We start from the raw sequence: 20,417 nt of genomic DNA on the forward strand, positions 1-20,417 counted from the left end.
ACACTATCTTCTTAAAGACGGGTTCATGATGATGCATGGCAGATTGTGTGTCACAAAGCCATTGCGACACAAAGTTATGGAAGAGAGTCATGTCCCACCGTATGCAGGGCATCGTGGTATCGATGCTACAGTTAAAGCGGTAGAGACATTCTTCTATTGGCCTACATTGAGAAGGGATGTGGATGCCTTTGTGCGAGAATGCCTAATATGCCAAAAGGTCAAGTTTGACAGGCAAAAGGCACCAGGGTTATTGCAACCACTACCTATTCCAGATAAACCATGGGAAAGTATTGCTATGGATTTTATCTTTGATCTTCCGAGAACGCAGACAGGAAATGATGGTATTTGGACCATTATTTGCAGATTCAGCAAACAGGCTCATTTTATTCCTGTCAGGAAGAAGATAAAGCCAGATCAGATGGCACGCTTGTTTATGAGCAATATTTTCAAGTATCATGGCATGCCACAGTCGATTATTAGCGACCGTGATCCACGCATGACTAGTTTGTTCTGGAGAGGCTTGTTTGAGAATATGGGTACCACGCTCAAATTCTCTTCGTCATTTCATCCTCAAACAGATGGGCAGTCAGAAGAGGCAAATTCTACTGTCCTAGATCTGCTGAAGTGCTATGTGTCAGAGCATAAAGGAAGGTGGGAGCAGTATTTGCCATTGGTGGAGTATGCATACAATAATACAGTGCATTCATCAACTGGCAAGGCACCCTTTGAGATAGTTGAAGGTGGCAAGAAAGTTCCTCCCATACTGCATACAAAGGACAAGATATTTGAAGCAGATAAGTATGTTCAAGACATGGATGAAATGTACAAGAAGGTCAAAGTGGCCTTAGAAAGGACTCAGGCAAAGCAAAAGAAAGCAGCTGATCGTCACCGTCGTGAAGTGGTATATTCACTTGGTGATTGGGTGCTTTTACGCTTTGAAAAGGCAAGGTTAAAGAAGATGAAGGGCAAGGAAAGAGTGTTTCCAAAGCTCAGCATGCGTTACTATGGGCCTTTTCAAGTGTGCGACATAATCAGTGATGTTGCATATAGGCTGAAATTGCCTGACAGTTGGAAGATTCACAATGCGTTTCATGTGAGTCTTCTCAGACCCTATGTGGGTGATGTGCCAGAAGATATACCAGCTGAAGATCAGCCGGAAGTCGAGGAACTTGACGAAATCTTGGTCCCTGAACAGATTTTGGCACACAAAGAAAGGAAAGTGAAAGGCAAGGTTGCTAGGCGTTACTTGGTAAAGTTCAGAAACTATCCACCAATGGATGCTAAGTGGATGGAAGAAGGTGAACTTGCAGAGTCACCAACTGTGTTATCACTTTACCTGGAAGCCTTCCATTTGCAACCTACCTTGACCCCTTGAGTTTCAAAGCTACATGGATTGTCAGTGTGACAATGGCTTCTGAAACAAATGATGTACATGGTATTTAAAGTGAGCTCAAATCAAATACCTGTTACATGAATGTTAGAGCTGTACAGATTGTCAGTTTGGCAATTGCTCTTATGGAATGTCCAAAAGTTTGGTTAGTGCTATAGAAGTGAGTATTTCTTGTCAGTTTGTCAAGGATACAATGATTGCTTCTATTCAGGAGTACATGTGTAACTGCATTCTTAAACTGTCGGTTTGGGTATGCTCGAAAGTGTTACGGGATCCAACGTGTACTATAAGACAGTGGCAAAATGTGCAGCTACCATTTTGTCATTGGAAAGTTAGTGACTCAAAGCAATGGCAGAGTGCGAAGCTACCACTATGTCATTGGGACAGGGTTCACACGCAGGCAATACATGAGTCGACGAGGTGTTGAATACACCAGGGTTGACAATGAGCATGTATGTGTCGTATATGTGTCGACATGTGTTGAATACATCAGTGTTGACAGTAAGCATGGACGACATAGATGCAAACGAGGACGTTTGAGATTTCAAGAGGGGGGTATGTCACCAGCGTGTGACTACTATCTATCCTTTTTGTTGATTTCTTTCTTATTATCTATTTACTTTCACTTTTTGGAAACACCCCTCGGGAAATCTAACTGCCCTGCATTGCATAGCTAGTGTGGAACTGTCCAGAGGGAGTCCAGGCCTGAGGGCAAGAGAGCACTAAGGTTGGACAAGGACTATGGTTAGCCAAGTGGGGTCATTGACTAGCCAAAGTGGAATCCTTTGCTACAGAGGCTACATTTCAGTTTTGGATGTGGCCGCAGTGTACAAAGAGGGTCGGATGACCTAGAAAGATACAATGGCAGCATCTCCTAAAATTTAGGGAACTGCTATTTTGGGACCTGAAAATGTCTTCGCGTCATTACGTGCAGTTTGACATGGGGATCATTTTGTTACTCTGTGGCCAAGTCAACAGAGGCTGCAGGTGAGATATTTTTAGACCCGAGGGTCTAAAGCGGGAAAATGCACAAATGAGTGACACTTGGCACTCTGAGGCCAGTTTACTACTTATAGAGAAGGCAAAAACGTGATTTATAGCTGGGAGGCTCATTTTGCAAGTCTCTGTCACAGGTTAAGAGCTATGGAGTGCTTGCTTTCCCTCTTATGCACAGTGCGGTGCCAGGAGTGATGCCCTGCACGCTACGCACTGCCCTCTCTCTCCCCTTTGGCAGTATGTTATGCCCCTCTAGTGGGCTCTTCATTTGACCAATGTACAGTTGTGTGGGTTCATGCGCGATTGCCGAGGCAAGAGCCTCTTGCACAGGTACTGGATTAGCTAGCGGCTAATCCCCCCGCAGGTACAGGTGAATTCGGAGAGGTTTCACGCCAGAAATCTCGTCCGATTCAAAGGGCAAGTAGCCCTACAGGTGCGGGAGCTCGAGGACTTGCTAGGGATGCGACCGGCACGCGGAACGGAGCCCGAAACAGTGAATTACAGCCTGCTGTGTATTTTTGCAGGTTTAGGGTTTTGGCCCTAAACGGACCCTAATACCCCCAGGAGGTTCGGGGACGCAAGGGGACCGCTGTACAGGCGATCTGGAGCATTTTCAGGGCTGAAAACAGAGAATTCAGCGTGCTGCAGATTCTCGCCAGGTTTTGCAAAGTGCCCGTATGCGTCGGGAAAGTCAGTCAATGCGTGGGAATACTGACCGTGAAGGGTTCTAGTACAGTTATGCTGCCGAAATCGGGCTGGAACAGAGGAAATTCAGCCGAGTTTGTGCGGGGCAGCTTGTAGGAACCACAGCGTTTATTCCCTCTTTTGAACAATAAAGAAATACCGAAAGGGGCGCCTAAGTTAGGGGCCAATATGGTGTCTGTCTACTCATACAGGTGCAATCTAGCAGCCTGTATCCCTCTCCCCTTTGTTGTGTCTTGAAAGTACAGGTAAAATAGACGACTAATAATGGGTGAAAGCTAAATCAAGGTTTAAAGTAAAGTCTACCGCCCTTTTTGGATTGAACAGGCCGGTTTCACTTCTCCCTATCGTTTGGCCATAGATTCAACTTCTTTCTCAGTCCGATACCAGCAACAATATCATTGAAGGGATTATCTAATTCCAGTGCACCATTCTGAATCTCTGCTTCTTTGATTGCTGGGTTCCCTATCATCAAAATTTACTTGATTGTCATTCCCTATTGGTTTGAAATCCATTTTGTCTGGTGCTTGTAGTTTTGGTGTCCGATCATCCAATTGAAGTGACCTCTCCTCAAGTCTATCTCTGTCTCTTCAACGGTTGAGAATTTGGATATGCGATAGAAGGCAAAGTTGAACCTCTCAACAAGCTCTACGCATTGACACGAATAAATCTTATATCCAACAACTTTGGAAAATGAGGGTTTTTGCAAAAAATTTCAGTAAGTGTGGAATTAATGTTTTTGGAAGCTCTTGTTATCTGTGTGCACATAACTACTAGGAGCGAGATGCATGCATATGTAAGCATTTGGAAGCATGGAGTCGAGCATCGACTCTTTTGCAACCAGATGAACCATTTGCTTGAAATTCTACCTGTTTTGCAAGTGAAATCAAGGATGACATGGCAAGGAATTTGCATTTGAAAGCAACTGGGAGCAACAGCAGCTTAGGAACGAATCTGTCGATTCAAGATAAGAATGATAATTTTTTTTTTGAAATTTGAATGATGATGCATGAGGAATGACGAATGACGAATGACGAATGATGAAATAAGATTCTAGTACATCAAGATTCCCATATGAATGAGATGATTGGATATTGTGGTGAGCGCATCAAGAGTTCTTGTGGGATGAGATGGCCACACAGAGACTTCTGGATGGATGAGATGACTAGACTGAATGATTGAAACACTATGTCACAAACGGGAGCGCATAACAATATAAAATACATTCGAATAAATAAAATTTATCACTTAATATTGAAGCCAGAGGATATAGAGAGAAATAGATAGATAGAGAGAGATAAAGTGAGAAGATCGACACAGGACTGGGGACTAGAAGATGGGCTGGTCCCCCCCCGTAATAGTATCTTTATTACTGAGGAGAAGTCTATACAAGCACTTGAACCGAATGTATTACCACATTCGTTCTAGAATAAGACTTGATGGTTCCCGGAAGCCTCGGCTTTCGAATCCTAGGGTAAAACCCTATTCTAAGGAACTTCCGTTCCTTAGTCCAAATCCTTGAGAACCAAGGTTCTCGCCTCTGGATCTCACCTTCCAGACTCAGGGCATGACATCCCTGCAACTCTCTTTTAGAACTCTATTTCCAGAGTCCTCTTTCCGCAAAACAACTCTGCTTTCCCGGACACGAGGTCCTTACTTGGGAATCCCAACTTCCGGATCGCAACTTGAGAGACTACCTCTCTCCGACCCGTGGATCTACTTCCCAAACTCGGGTACGAAACCCCTGGGCTGATCTGGCTCTAGTTCCTCAGAGCGCTTTTCTCATGCAGAGGCTCATACCTTCCTCTGCTCCTACTCCCTGACTAAGAGGAAGTACACATGCAAACAAATACTCAGAGTTCATAACATGAAAATCATTACCTTCAAAGTCTCGACGCTCGAAACGCAACTCCGTTCTCGAAAAGCAATTCCCCGGAAGAGATCTCTCCATAGAAAATCCTCTCTTCCAATCCTACACACAAAGAGGTGTGTTCTTGGGTTCCTTCTCGTAAATCAGCCCTGTCTATGACGTTTATGGGCTGAAAACAGAGAAAAACAGTAACTTGTCGCGATGGAAACATGCTTCGTAGGCACTTCTTCGCGAGGGAACTCGCGCACTGGGTCTTGGCGACATCTGGTACACTCGGGGTAGCCATGGGCATCACCGGAAATCTGTAGCAGCATCTCCTCCTTGCAAAGATTGGTCCTCCCCTTTGAGTAAGGGCATGTGATGCTTTTATATCTCCTAGCCACGGGCACGAATAGCTGCTCATGTAGAGATCGCGACCGTTTTTTTTTTTCCCGTTGCTCTGCCAAAAAAAAAGAGAGAGAAAACGCTGGCTGATCTGTTGCCTTATTTATCTGATGGCTGCCCATTTATTAAGTGGGCGGTCGGTCGGTCACCTTTAAAAATGGTATGGATCTGTCCAAAAACTCAATAAAACCTTATAAGTTAAAAACAATGCTTTCACAACACTTCCCAAGCGTCCCTGGATGCAATCACATGCACAGTTAAAATGCAGACATAGACTTTCTCGCGAGAAAGCATCTGCTTTCCCGAAAAGGCAATCCTGCTTTCTCAAAAAGCATCTGTTTTTCCTCAAAGTTTCCGCTGAACCCATCTTCCTCTCGACTATGGATATTCCCTTTCTGATGCACCTGTCACCCACCCTGTGACGCATCAGGAATACCCATCACCTAGTCCTTTCCTACCGAACTTACGGTACAATCTCCTTCACGATGCTCTATGTCACCCATCCTATGACGCATCAGAGATGTCCGTTCCCGGATGGTCGGATACTTCTTTCCGATGCTCCCTCTCACCCATCCGATGTGACGCATCAGAAGTATCCGTTCCTGGTGGCCTTACAGATATTCCTGTTCTCAGTGTTCCCGTCATTACTTTAAATGACGCACTAGGAATACTCTGTACTCGGATGTCTCCAGTGAGAAAAGCCCTCTCACTTAAAATTCCAATAATTCATTTCTAAATGAATTATTTTTTCTTGGTGTTCCAAGCGAGAAAACCCTTTCACTTATAAATCCAATAACTCATTTAGAATTATTTTTTTGTAAGATAAAGCCAATTTAGCAACACACTGTGTTCAATATGAACTAAGTGTGATTTGTGAACTGCATGTTCGATAAATGAAGAAACTTTAGAAATAGGAATTTCCGAAGATGACTCTAATTTATGTATGACATTAATGTTTTCTGGAAGATCCTGCTATTTGTGAACAGATAACAGGTGAAATTGATGACGACGATAAAATGAGAGTAATGATAGCTCCAGATTGAACCCAATTACGATTCGAGATAAGAATCATGATGAATGATTAAATGGAAGTGTCGTGAGCGCATCAAGAGTTCCTGAGGGATGAGGTGGCCACACAGTGAAAAGATGGCTAGAATCGAATGATTGAAACACTCTGTTCAGTATGAACTCAGTGTTTGATAGCGACCCCCCCCCTGTTGCCCCTACCCACCCTCACCCTAGCCAGCTAGCACTCGCCCCAACCTACTTGCAGCCTCAACCCTACCTACCCTCTTCTTGCCCTACCCTACTCACTTACTATGTTGTGCACAAGATTGATCTTTAGATTACAGTTTATGGTTGTCGTCTTGGTTGACATGATTTGGAGAGTTTGGCTCAGCATTTATTGTAGATATGGAGTTCCTTTTAGTTATCTTGGTCTACATAGCAGTTTTCCAATGTTTCTCTCCAAGATGCTGAGTGGTTTTGTGGAAGGCAACTTGTAACAGGGTTACAACGTCACTTACACTGGACATGCAGTTACAGTTGGTCTTGGGTTCACATTGGGTGGACTCTCGCTTGGGCAGTGCCACGTGGTAGACACACGAGTGGTGGTCTAGTGGACAGTGGACACCGTGGCCAGTTCACCGCCATCATAGTTCGGAGATAGACATAGCTGGATTGTCAGGGATATTTGTTAGCTGTGTATATATGCTTAGTTGGTTCTAGTCGTGGTATGCATCATGCTTTGAACTTTCTATGAGTCTAGAGTCTTGTGTCTTGTGTCTAGCACTGCACATCTGCACTCCCCCTGCATAACAGAGCCTCGACACCCCCATTGTACCTGTGAGTCCTGGGCTTGGAGCTGAGTGTGCTGCCAGCCAGAGTCTATACTCGTTCCATGAGTTAGTCAAGTTCCAATGAGTTCTGAGTCTGCTATTGTGTCTTTTGAGTTTGCTTTGATCCATTGCTCCATAGTGTTTTCATTCTGTTAGAGCGAGGTTTCATGCATATTGCACTGAGGAGCACCCACAATAAAGATATCGGCACACTTTTCCTACTACACTTGGTAAATTTTGGAAATGCTTTGTGTTGGAAGATTCCCAAGAAAGCTATGATCTGGTCTTTTTTCCTTTGGCAGCTCCTGATGTAGCTAAGGAGTAGTGCTCTCTAGATGGAAGTGACTAGTAGTGTACCAATTTGATGCTCACTTGAGCTTTGTAGCTCATAGAGGAAGTACTTTAAAACATGCCCGTACATTTGAAAGTAATCAGAATTTACACACCCTTTTCTTAGCTTTGGAAAGTTAAATTGCAAATCGCAAGTTAATGTTGTCAGGAGCTTCTGGTGCATAGTTGAAGTGCTTCAAGAAGCTCTATTTATGCCCCATGATGTGGGTCTTTTCTCTTTTTTAGGCTACTGTGAAGGTACAAGAAAGGGGTATGCTTTTCTCTTTTTAAGGCTATTGCAAAGGTTCTCTGTGCGAGCGACAATATATACCATTTGAAGAGGCTTTGGTTTTTTCCTTTGTTTTTGGTATTCAGCATACAGCTTCACTCTCAATATCAAGTGGGACATTTATGATCAGAATCTGGAAACTCTGTGCATATGCCTTTTTGGCAGGTTCTTATGATCTAGGCTCAGGATTCTGCAGTAAATTTCTTGTATGTCGTTTGTCTCACCCTGCAGTTTAATGCAAGGGAGTGTTTGTCAACCACTTTAACCTCGTAGGTGTTTGCTTTAGTGAAACAGAATTCTAAAATTGATTTAAGGATCCCGTATGACCCATTGTGCTGTGTAGAAACTGCATTACTTATGGGTTTTGCCAGTATAAGGCTTTATAGAGATGCTTTGGACTAAGAATTCGCTTGTGTCAAACTTGAAGGTAAATACCGGAAACAAGCTGAGGGAAGGCTTTTGGACAAACTACAGAAAGATTGTCAAAGCCATCAAAGGACTGAAGCTACTCCCATTACTGCACACAAAAATTCATCTCCTCATCACCACTCATTGTCACTCAATCAGACGAATAAAGCTAAGATGAAGGTTGTTGATGCTATTCATCAAGAGAGGACAGCCACTCCATCTGGAACTCCGACAGGAGATCTGAGAGTGTGTAGTCTGGGAACTACAAGTCCAAATTTGGCTCAATCACGCAAGCATGCCGACTGTACATCACAGCATGATTGGTGCAAATTACAGAAGACTGAGTCTGGTCTAGATATTTCTGCACAAAATTTTGCGAGGCTCCCTGCTGGCAGATTGTCTCCTTCAAATGTGAAGGTTCCTGCCTTGAAAGAAACGGTGACAGTCACAAAAAAATCTAGGCCAAATTCTACTACACATAGGGTATGCCTCTTTCTATCCAATTAGGAACTTTGAGCAGCCCAATTTTCATGTTTCAAATCTTCTCTAATTGACAGCGAAACAAGATATGAAGGTTGTAGGTAACTTTTTGTTGGCAGTCTCCTCTGAAAGAACAAGGCAGGGTTCTGTACAATGGTGATATACTAAAAGGGGAGCAAGTGCTTCCAAGGTATGGAAGACGTGAACTTTGGGAGCTTGTACAAAAGTCACAGCACAGTGCGCAGCCGCCTGTTGCAGCAATACCCAGTTCTCACAAAAAGAGAGTTGCTGCTCCTCAAAAGAGAAGGCATCAAAGGTCCCTCTTAGACCAAAGTCTTCCTCAAAGCAGTGCCTTCCCTGTGTCAAAGATGACGTTCAGTAAGACGGCTACCACTGGCCATCTTCTCAAAGCTAGAGGTAAATATGTTGTGCTGTCATAAATTGAAGGACATTCACCATCTTACTTTTGTGCGAGTCTCAGTTTAAAGCAAGAGCTTTTGTTGGACCCAAAAAGCACTGAATAGCTAGCCTTTACTTTTGCAGGAATGCAAAAACTGAGGAAAGAAGGACCCTGTGTTGGTACAAAAGGATACCGAGCTCCAGAGGTCTTAGACTGCATCTTTATTTTGAAATTTAAATTTTATCTGCCACCTTCCTATTTGTTTGCCCACAGCTTTGCGTGTGCTTCCCAGGTTCTTCTGAAGTCTCTTTTTCAGACCGAGAAAATTGATATTTGGTCTGCTGGAGTTAGCTTGTTCCAGCTTATTCTTGGAAAATCACCATTTTCGTGCTCAAGCAGTCTTGATCAGTAAGGAACAATGCTGAAATCTGTACTCATCAGGGATAGGATTGTTAGTGCTGTATGCTCTTTTGTTCACTCAATGTTAGTGACATGGAGATGTTGGTTCTCCTTTTGTCAGGTCACTGCTGGATATAGCACAGTATTGTGGTGCTGATACAATTTGTACTCTAGCTAAGGCACACAATCGAGAGTCTAGCCTTTCAAAGGTATTGAATGCTAACACTTACCGTGTTTCATCCTTGTTCATAGGAGCCTATCTAAATGGAAACAGGAAGATTTTTTTCTTCAGTGCTTTCAATCAACTTAAATATTACTGCCACATCCTTTATTTTGCATTTGTTGTTCTAATTGAGAGGCTCAGGTTCTTTAATCCCCTCCCTCCCCCCCCCCCCCCCCCCCCCCCCCCCCAACCCGCGCGCCCCCGCCCCCCAACCCGGGTGTGTGTGATTTGCTGGCGGGGGGTAATGGAATCTTGCTCTATGTTGCTAGATGGCCAACTTTCTCTTGCTCCATGCTACTAAATGGCCAACTTTCTCTTTCTCCATGCTGCAAGATGGCCAGCTTTCTCGCAAATGTCTTCATGCTTGGTCGTCCGATTTTTCAAATGTCTGCAATCCTAATCTTCCTTATCTTTCCATCATCACAAATATCTGCAACTTGAGGTGGCCAGCAAGATAGGTAGTATAGGATAGCAAGAGGCTTCCTGGTTGATAAAAGAGAGACGAGAACTTCTCAGTGCATTATCCACCATAGCACAAACATAGAGAAGTCTGAAGGTCAAAACTACATAGAGAGCTTAGGAACTATATTGACGTCTCAAAGAGGCGAACATAGCCTTTTGGTGTTGGCCTCTTTGAGACCAAACTACACATACAATGAAAATGCGTTTCCTTGACAAGAGCCCTGCGAGTGAGGAGTGTTGGAGTAAGAGCTTAGATTGCTCTTCTATGAAAACCCCCTCCAAGAAAACTATCTAGGTGTCCAAGGCTCGTTTGGTAGCCAAAGGCTTTTCTCAGCGACCAGGAGCAGCCAAAGGATTATGACGAGACCTATGCAGTGACCGCACATATGGCTACCATTCGGACAGTTTTTGCTCTTGCAGCCCATGGTGGATTGCCCTACATCAGATTGATATCAAATCAGCCTTTTTCTACCGTGATTTGGAGGAGTTATATGTAGAGTAAGTAGCAACCTCCCAATTTCTTAGTTGGGTGACAAGGTTTACAGGTTGCGGAAGGCTCTCTATAGCCTGAAGCAAGCTCCTAGTTTGTGGTATCAGAAAATGCTTCTTCATTCGATACACCTTTCATTGTTCTACTACAGACCCTAACTTATACATTTTCAAAGAGAGAGGATTGGCAACACTTGTTATCCTCTATGTGGATGATCTTGTTATCACATGTAGCCATGTCAAGCATACCCATGAAACTATGAAGACCTTGGCCATGGAGTTTGCGATGACAGATCTTGTCTTAATTCATTATTTCCTTAACACTTGAGATTTAGCAGACAAAGGGAGCTATTTCCTCTGTCAGCAGAGCTATGTCCAAGAAGTGTTGGAGGCTTTTGGCATGACCAACTTTAAGTCCATCACTTTTAATATGGATCTCAATCAGAAATTGTCCTTGTATGAACCCTTTGATGTAGCTAATGGTAGAAAATATCAGCTCTTTTATTTGGTTGCTGAACACCAGTTTTGATCTTAGTTTCCTGATGCCTTCAATTAGAAGCTCATGCAATCACACCTTCAGCAAGCTCTTTGGATCTTGTGGTATTTGGAACAATCACAGCTGTTGGGCATTTGGTGTGCAGTTGGAGGTACAGACTCCACGATAACAGGGAGTGATTCAGATTGGGGTGGAGATCCAGATTCACGATGATGGACTAGATTTTACACCTTTTCATTTGGTTCAAGAGTGATTTCATGGGTCTGTAAGCTGAAGCCCATTGTTCCATTGTCTTCCACGTAGACCGCATATTGTGCTTGTGCTGCTTGTAATGCTACATGTGAGTCTATTTAGCTTCAGAGAGCCCTTTCCCCCACTTATTCCAGTTGGTGGTCGAGTTTCTAGGCTGGGTATGTCTATAGGGACCCCTCTACCCCCTCTCGTATTATGTTGTGTTATGAGATGCTGATTGCCAACATTTTGGGTTCTACCACTCTCCTAGCCTTCTCTCTCTCTTAGAGAATAGAGCGGCAAGGGAAAAGGGTAAGATTGCTTTTTACCGAGATGGCAGAGTGGTGATATTGGAGCCACGCCCCACATGACGATGTGAGGCCTATGGGACCACACTCAAAGTTGCTACCTGGAACTGTAATGGATCTATGCGTCTTGATGTGGGTGCTTTTGAGGAGAGTTTTACCGGGAGAGATATCATCTTCTACTCTGAGACACATCAGGCCTCTGGGCAATCTATGCCTCACATTAGTGGTTACAGATGGGAGACAGTTTGTAGACAGGAGACACGTTTAGAGCACAGAGGGCGGGGCTCAAGAGGAGTGGCAGTGTTATTCAGGGAGGAGTTGCAGTCATTGATACATATAGCTGGTAGGGATGCGGAAGATAGGTACATGTGGGTGAGATTGAGAGCAGAGACTGACAGATATCTTTACATTGCCATTTGCTACTTTCCCCCGAGTACGTCAGTATATGCACCACCCCGAGGACAATTCCCCTTCTCTATTTTGGATGATGACATATGGGAATTCAATAGAGATGGCGACATTATCATTCAAGGGGACTTCAATGCTAGGATTGCCCATCATCAGACGGTATTTTATGATACTTCAAGGGAGATGCTGAGAGAGCTCGATATTGCAGAGACATGCCTATCTAGAATATCACAGGATGGGGAACATACTGAGTATGGACGGCACTTGATAGACATGGGGACTGCACATGGATTGGCCATCTTGAATGGCCTACAGAGATTTCCCGTTGCGGGAGGCTTCACATGCTTTCCACACAGACATGGAGCCAGCACGGTAGATTATGTCATGGCACAATCGAGCCTCATATCTAGTATACAGGATCTCATAGTTGGGCCTAGACCTGTTGGGGTGGCAGTGGATCATGCTATTGTGTCGCTGACCATCTCTTTCCAATTCAATGTAGCACACATTCCACGGGTAGCAGCCCCTACTCGCTACACCTTCATGCAGGAGACGTATTCTATATACATAGACGGGATTTACAGGCGCCTATCCACTGATAAGCCGGGGCGACCTCTGGAGGAGCTTACTACTATGCTGACACAGACATTACACGATGCTGCAGTAGAGGCATACCCACACACACAGCCTGAGCAGAGACGTCGGTTCTGGGAGCATGCCTCAGAACAACTCGTATGATGAGGAATGTCGTTTGACTAGAGCTAGACTTCAGAGGGAAGTGCTTTCGGGGGACATCACTCACAGAAAGTCGCAGATTGACTTCCGACGCCTAGTACGGCGGAAGAAGAGGGCATTTTTGGCTCGACTAGAGCAAGATCTATACCAGCTATTCTTGAGTCAGGACTCACGTGAGGCATGGCGGCTCTTTCATGAGCAGCCCCCCCCGCCCTCCCCCCCCCCCGCCATTACTTCTACAGAGACTTGGGTCCAGTACGCATCATCTTTGTACACAGTTTCTGGACAGCAGCCCCTTTTCGACCCCCCCGATCCATGCACACACACATGTGCTTTTTTCACCGCTGAGATGGTGAAGAAGGCCATTCACAGGAAGAGGACTGGGAGAGCATATGATCATGATGGCTTAGAGGATGAGCATTTCATACTCGCCAGAGATCTATTAGCAGAGCTTCTAGTAGTTATGTTTAACCGTGCCATGTGTGAGGGCTTGCCTAATACCTGGAGCCTATCTACGATCGTACCTATCTTCAAGTCAGGAGACCCTATGGAGCCTAGGAATTATCGCACTATCATGATAGGACACACATTGGCACGGTTGTACGCATCCATTCTTGAGCAGCAGTTGAGTAGATAGGTAGAGAGGGAGGCAAGGTTGTTCTCGTCCGTCGGACGGAACGAGGCGTACGGTGGCGTCTCGTCCAGTCAAGGCGTCTGTTGCGTCCAGTGGTTTTTTAGTACGTTTGACCAGTTTTTAGTCCGTTGACTGTGCTTTTTTTTGGGAGGTTTTTGGGTTACCTTTTGGCATAGGATCCCTCCCACCTATCCCCCTCCCCCCACCTCCCACATGCCATGAGCCTCGTCTCTCTCTCTCTCTCTCTCTCACACACACACACACATTGCTTTGGATTCCATTAGACTCCTCTCTCTCTTCCTCTCCCTCTCCCTCTCTCTCATTGCTTTGGTCCTTCACCTTGGATTCCATTAGGCTCCTCTCTCTCTCTCTCATCCATCCTGTCATCTAACTCTCTCTTGTTCAAGGGCAAGTATCTACACTCTAAATCTATATATGGATGCCCTCTTTCTGTTCTTCTCCATTATGTTCCAACTCAAGGCTTAAGCTCATGAGTCATTCTCAAGCTCTCTCATGAGTCATGAGAGATTGCTCAATGGCTCAATGAATCCAGGATAAGCCCAGCTTCACCCTTAAAGGAAAGTGCAAGGTATAGACCCATGGTAGTCACCCACAAGACAATATAACCATCAGCTCCATCATGCATAGTATTGACTAAATACCACGACATCCCCACTGTGATAATCAATTGTCTAATTGTCCCAAGTGTAAAATCTAGGGTTAAGAATTACATGTTTTTATTTTTGAAAGTACGTAACCATGTCGTACGACATAAAATTTTCTAGTTCGATGAGTACCGTACGTCTTCGTACGTGGACAAAACGTACGTGACCGTACGAGACCACCCTGGAGGGAGGGCATGCATGTTGTTGGGCAGCCTTGCTTCACTCCAATAGTGGAGTGAACCGGTGTAGATAGACCCTCTGAGGTGCGTACATGCCCTACTACTGATCTGTACAACACCATGATTCCCCAAATGAGCTCTATGCATACTCCCATCTCCTGTATCTACGTATCAATCTAGCTCTAGATACTGTGTCAAATGCTTTGCGGAAGTCCACAAAGCTACAATAGATCCGTCTCCCATGGAATCTGCCCTCCTCGATGATGGGCCTAAGTGTCAAGATATGGTCAAGAGTAGAAAAACCTCTACTGAACCCTGTCTGCCCAACAGCACGCATGCCCTCATAGGTCACTTTGGCCTTTTGAAGACGTTAATATAACATTTCTTTTCATTTCATTTCTCCTACTCTATTTGGTATGTATGTGGATGAGGTTTCTGACTACATCGAGAGAGATGGTGATAGAAGTGCACCGTTGGCAGGGACATGGATTCCGCTATTGTTATATGTTGATGATATTGTGTTGATCTCCGACTCCTTGGAGGGGATGCAACGTCACTTGGATGCTTTGCATAGGTTTGCCTATGAAAGTGGCTTGTCTGTCAACCTTGGTAAAACCAAGGTCATGGTATTTAATACCACCCCACAGTGGATCAGGAGGTCATCACCCGCATTCACATATGGCCAGGAGATAGTGGAATATACAGATGCTTACACTTACCTTGGAGTGGTTTTTAGTGGACCAGCATTTTCTTTGAGGAGAGCAGCAGAGACTAGATTGACCAGAGCCCATTCGGCATTGGGGAGATTGGAGAGGATGTGTTCACATGTTCAGTTTCAGGAGCCTCGGAGAAAGCTCTGGCTCTTTGACACTCTGGTGGCTTCTGTATTGCTCTATGGAGCTGAGATATGGGGGCCTTCATTGGATCATCACGAGAGAACAGGTCGCACTGATGGATGGGGGGACATGGAGAAGCCTCTAGTCTCTATGATCTCGCGACTCATTAGAGACAAGGCTTCAGTACCACGTGCCATTATCCGAGCAGAGCTAGCTACCCCCCCACTAGTAGTTGAGGCGCTCACGAGATCTGTTTCCTTCATACACCGCTTGTGGGAACTTCCCAGAGACATATATAACCGGATCGTACAATGTAGAGGGCGGTACTATTTTAATTACCTGTTAACTTTACACAGAGCACTGAGAAGGGAAGAGAACAGAGTTGCGTCCAACGACTAGAATGTCACTGCGCACACGAGACCGACACCCTGTAGGCCCTAAAGACTGGCGCCCCTTTCGGTATTTCTTTATTCAAATTAAGGTAGACGATCCGACCACTTAGCACAAGCTTTCACAAAGCTGTCCAAACCTGGCGAGGGCTGAAAACGCAGGTTTTCGACCGGATTTCGACAGCATAATGGCGCAAAAACCCCTGTAGGTCAAAAACACCTGTCTAGGACGGATTCCCTCAATATCTGGAAGCTTTCTGGTGAGCTGTCACAGAAATTCAGCGGACTGTAATTCTCTGTTTTTCACTGCCGGGAGCCCAAAAGCCTGTACATGCATCCCAAGGCTCTCACGAGGCTCCCCTGATGTTCCCTTGTAGTTTAGGTGCGAAATCCTAAACCTGCAAAAAAACACAGCAGGCTGTAATTCCCTGTTTCGGATCGTTTTTAGCGGAGCGAACACGCCTATGTGTGTCCCAAGGGCTCCCGCACGCAATGGGACAATTCCCTTGTGAATTGGACGAGTTTTCACGCGAGAAAACTCTCCAAACTCGCAATCTTTCGTGATGGAACTGTCCGTACCTGTGGGGGATTAGCAATTAGCTAATCCGGTTCCTGTTCAGAAGGCTCTTGCCTTGGCAAACGCGCATAAACCCCTAGAAATGTACATAGGTCAAATGAGAAGCCCACTAGTGGGGCATAACATACTGTACGTAGGGGAGAAAGAGAGCAGTATGTAGCATGCGGGGCATCACTCCCGTCACCATACTGTGCATAGAGGGCAAGGTAAGCATTCCATAGCTTCTGTACCTGCTACAATCCACCTGAGGCTGAAAATGGCACCCCCTTTGTTGATATGCAGCTCGTTTTTGCCTCCCAGAGTGGCAGAATCGCTCACAGGCTGACACGTCGCCCAGTTTCCGAGTTTGGGCTTTCCCTGCTAAAAATATATGTACTGGTGCGTTAGTTGACTTGGCAGCAGAGCAATAAAATGTTCCCCTTGTCATTCCAGAGCTAATGACGCGAACACATTTTCCGGTCAAAAATAGCAGTTCCCTAAATTTTAGGAGATGCTTCCATGGCATCCCTATCGGTCTCCTGACCATCATTGAAGACTACCATTTGACCAACATCTACAATGTGGGTTAATTTACTGGCCCCTTTCAACTTATAAAGTTGCAGTGACTTGACAAGTGGCCCAAATTCCAGTTTGGCCCACACGAGCTTCCATACTCATCAGAATTCAGTGCTAACTGGCCCGGGCAGTCCCTGTCTGACCGACCTAGATCCTCGATGTGAGAAACCCATTTGGCTGCAGCCGTTTCACACTGGCCATGCAATGTCCACTTGCACCTTTTGAAGGGTTTTGGGACAAACAAGTAAAAATAAAATAAATATATCTAATACTTATTTACGGAAGGCAACAAGAAAAACACACCTCTTGGTGACACACCCCACCCTTGAAATACTGCAAGCGACCTCGCTTGCATGCCAATAATACATGCAGATATCTCCTGATATCACATATATTCTATGATGGGAATCCAAGATATACATGCTTCCAGAAATGTAGCGTTGGACGATTAAACAATCCCACCAACCTGGCTACGACACATATATCAAGCATAGAAGTCTTCTAGTGTACTGTTGAGCACAAACTTCTCTAGCTAAATTCTGTATGGAAAGAGTAGATACAATTGCTTAACTACTCTCTTGAGCATCATGAACCATGCTCTTGCCTTGCTCCAAAAAGGTTGCATCAAGTCATTGTGGGTTCCATTTGAAAGGCTTCAAGATACAATTGCAATAGCTGAGGTGAATCAAGCAATTTAGACTCTTCCATCCATTTGGCATCTAATGATGGATAGTTCTTGAACTTCACCAAATAGCGTCTTGCAACTTTTCCTCTAACCTTTCTTTCTTTATGTGCCAATATCTGTTCAGGAACAAGGATTTCATCCAATTCTTCCACTTCGCGTTGTTCCTCATCAAGCATATTCTCTGGCACATCACCAACAAAGGGCCTTAGAAGGCTGACATGAAAAGCATTATGTATTTTCCAGCCTTTTGGTAGCTTTAACTTGTAAGCTACATCGCTGATCTTTTCTGAAATCTGAAAAGGACCATAATATCGCATACTGAGCTTAGGAAACAAGCGTTCCTTGCCTTTCCTTTTCCTTAACCTGGCCTTTTCAAAGCGCAAAAGTACCCAATCACCAAGTGAAAATACAAGTTCACGACGGTGACGATCAGCAGCTTTCTTTTGCTTAGCCTGAGTCTTCTCAAGAGCAATCTTTATCTTCCTGTATGTTTCATCCATATCTTGCACATACTTGTCTGCCTCAAATATCTTGTCCTTAGTTTTCAAAATGGGCGGGACTTTCTTTCCTCCTTCTACTATCTCAAATGGTGCCTTACCTGTTGACGTATGCACAGTGTTATTGTAAGCATATTCAACCAATGGGAGATGGTGTTCCCAAGTTGCCTTGTGCTCTGAGACATAACATTTGAGCAAGTCCAAGACAGTAGAATTTGCCTCTTCTGATTGTCCATCAGTTTGCGGATGAAACGAAGAAGAGAACTTGAGCGTAGTGCCCATGTTCTCAAACAATGCCTTCCAGAAAAGAGTCGTCATACGTGGATCCCTGTCACTGACAATTGACTGAGGCATCCCATGATATTTAAAGATATTGCTCATGAATATCTTGACCATGTGTTTTGGCTTTATCTTCTTCCTAACAGGAATGAAATGGGCCTGCTTACTGAACTTACAAATGTTAGTCCAAATCCCATCATTTCTTATTTGCGTCCTTTGAAGATCAAAGATAAAGTCCATTGCTATACTTTCCCACGGCCTATCAAGGATCGGCAATGGCTGCAACAATCCCGATTGCTTTTGTCTGTCAAATTTGACTTTTTGGCATACTAAGCATGATCTTACAAATGTGTCAACATCTTGACGCAAAGCTGGCCAATAGAAGAATGCCTCAACCCCTTTCACTGTCGCATCAATTCCACAATGCCCAGCATAAGGTGGAGCATGACTTTCCATCAAAATCTTTGGCCATAACTACTTAGTAACGCATAACTTTCCATGCATCATGAGAAAGTCATTCTTAAGCATATAGTGCTCATGATGTTGCCCATCAACAAGCTGGTCATAGATCCTTGCAAAATCTGAATCTTCAGCATATTGTGTCTTCATTTCGTCTAGTTCACAATGGTACGGAATTGACACTGCTGAAATTTGGGGCTTTCGTGACAACGCATCAGCCACCACGTTCTTTTTTCCTTGCACATTCACAATCTGAAAATGGAACATTGACAAGATGTTTGCCCATCGCATGTGCTTCTCAGACAACTTCGTCTGTGTAAGAAAATATCGCAAGGTTTGATGATCCGTTTGGACAACAAAATCAGCCCCTAGCAAATAGTGTTTCCAACTAGTGAGAGCATGAATTACTGCGAGTAATTCTTTCTCATAGACTTGCAAGTTCCTTTCAGTCTTCAAAAGAATTCTTCTCTCATATACGACTACTCGGCCATTCTGCATCAGAACTGCACCAAGACTATGGCCACACGCATCACATTGAACCACAAAAGGTTTAGAAAGATCTGGTAAAATAATTACCGGATCTGAAGTCAGCTTCTCTCTCAAGTGTTTGAACGCTAAAATTTCCTTGGCTGTCCACTTGAAAGTAACTCCTTTTCCTTGTAGTGCATGGAGTGGAGAAGCAATCTCAGCAAAATTTCGGATGAACCTCCTGTAATAGGAACATAAGCCTAGAAAGCTTCGAATGTCATGTACGGACTTCAAGTCTGGCCATGACCTAATTGCTTCCACTTTAGCGGGATCCATGCGTACCCCATCCTTTGAAACAATGTGCCCAAGGAAGTGAATTTCTTGCAAAAAGAACTCACTTTTCTTCGCATTGATAAGTAGCCTATTCTTGCGTAGCTCATTGAAAAATGCGGTCAAGTGATCCCTATGCTCCTCTTCAGACTTTGAGTAGAAAATCATGTCATCAAAGAAGGTACCCACGAAGTTTCTATGTGGTCTAAAAGTTCTGTCCATCATTCTATTAAATGTGGCAGGAGCATTTGTGAGACCAAATGGCATGACAAGAAACTCATAGAGACCAAATGTTGTCCTGAACGCAGTCTTATGGACATCTTCTGGTCTAATGCGTATCTGATGATACCCGCTCTTTAGGTCTATTCTTGTAAACAATGACGCTCCCTCAAGCCGATCAAGAATGTCATCTATCTTCGGTATGGGGAACCTGTTCTTAATAGTATTCTTATTCAAGGCGCGATAGTCAATGCACATGCGCCATGAACCATCCTTCTTCCGCACTAAGAGTACAGGCAAACAAAAAGGGGATGAACTGGGCTGAATCAGCCCCTTCTCTAAAAGCTCGTTGACCTGACCCATAATCTCTTTCTGCTGGGCTGCACTAACCTTGTATGGTGGTCTATTCGTTGGACTAGAACCTCGCACAAGATCTATAGTATGATCCTCAGGTCTCTCAGGAGGTAACTCCCCTGGCAAAGAGTCCGAAAAACAATCAGACTGTGCTCTGCATAACCTGGCTTCATGTGGTTGAAGCAGCCATCTGCTGCACAGCGGATGGAAGCACCTACCCTGAAGTGAACTCCGGACGCCTAGTAACACAACCATGGCGGTGTGCACTAGCAACACTGTCACAACAAGGAACACTCTGGCTTTGCATGTGTGGCATCTGGACCTGAGACCCCTATTGAGTAAAGTACTTGAACTGGGGCTGTGGGTAGTGTCCCATGAACTGCTGAGAGGGCTGAGAGGGACCTGCTGGATTCTGGACCTGTATCCTTGGCCCAGTCCATCCATATCCCACAG

General features: G+C 44.6%; 1 protein-coding gene across 4 annotated transcripts in view; it reads left to right on the forward strand.

Moving 5' to 3' along the window:
• The window catches only part of LOC147455838 (Protein kinase superfamily protein), a 79,361-nt gene that overhangs the window by 33,359 nt on the left and 25,585 nt on the right, over window positions 1–20,417 (forward strand). For all 4 annotated transcript variants that reach the window (XM_086514489.1, XM_086514488.1, XM_086514491.1 and 1 more), the window contains 5 exons: window positions 8,227–8,690; window positions 8,807–9,104; window positions 9,231–9,292; window positions 9,380–9,495; window positions 9,608–9,695. In XM_086514489.1, the coding sequence (XP_086370615.1) occupies window positions 8,227–8,690; window positions 8,807–9,104; window positions 9,231–9,292; window positions 9,380–9,495; window positions 9,608–9,695 (1,028 nt within the window). The remainder of the gene's footprint in view (window positions 1–8,226; window positions 8,691–8,806; window positions 9,105–9,230; window positions 9,293–9,379; window positions 9,496–9,607; window positions 9,696–20,417) is intronic.

Source organism: Adiantum capillus-veneris, chromosome 6 (assembly GCF_014529385.1).
Source record: "Adiantum capillus-veneris isolate H3 chromosome 6, ASM1452938v2, whole genome shotgun sequence".
Lineage (NCBI taxonomy): Eukaryota > Viridiplantae > Streptophyta > Polypodiopsida > Polypodiales > Pteridaceae > Adiantum > Adiantum capillus-veneris.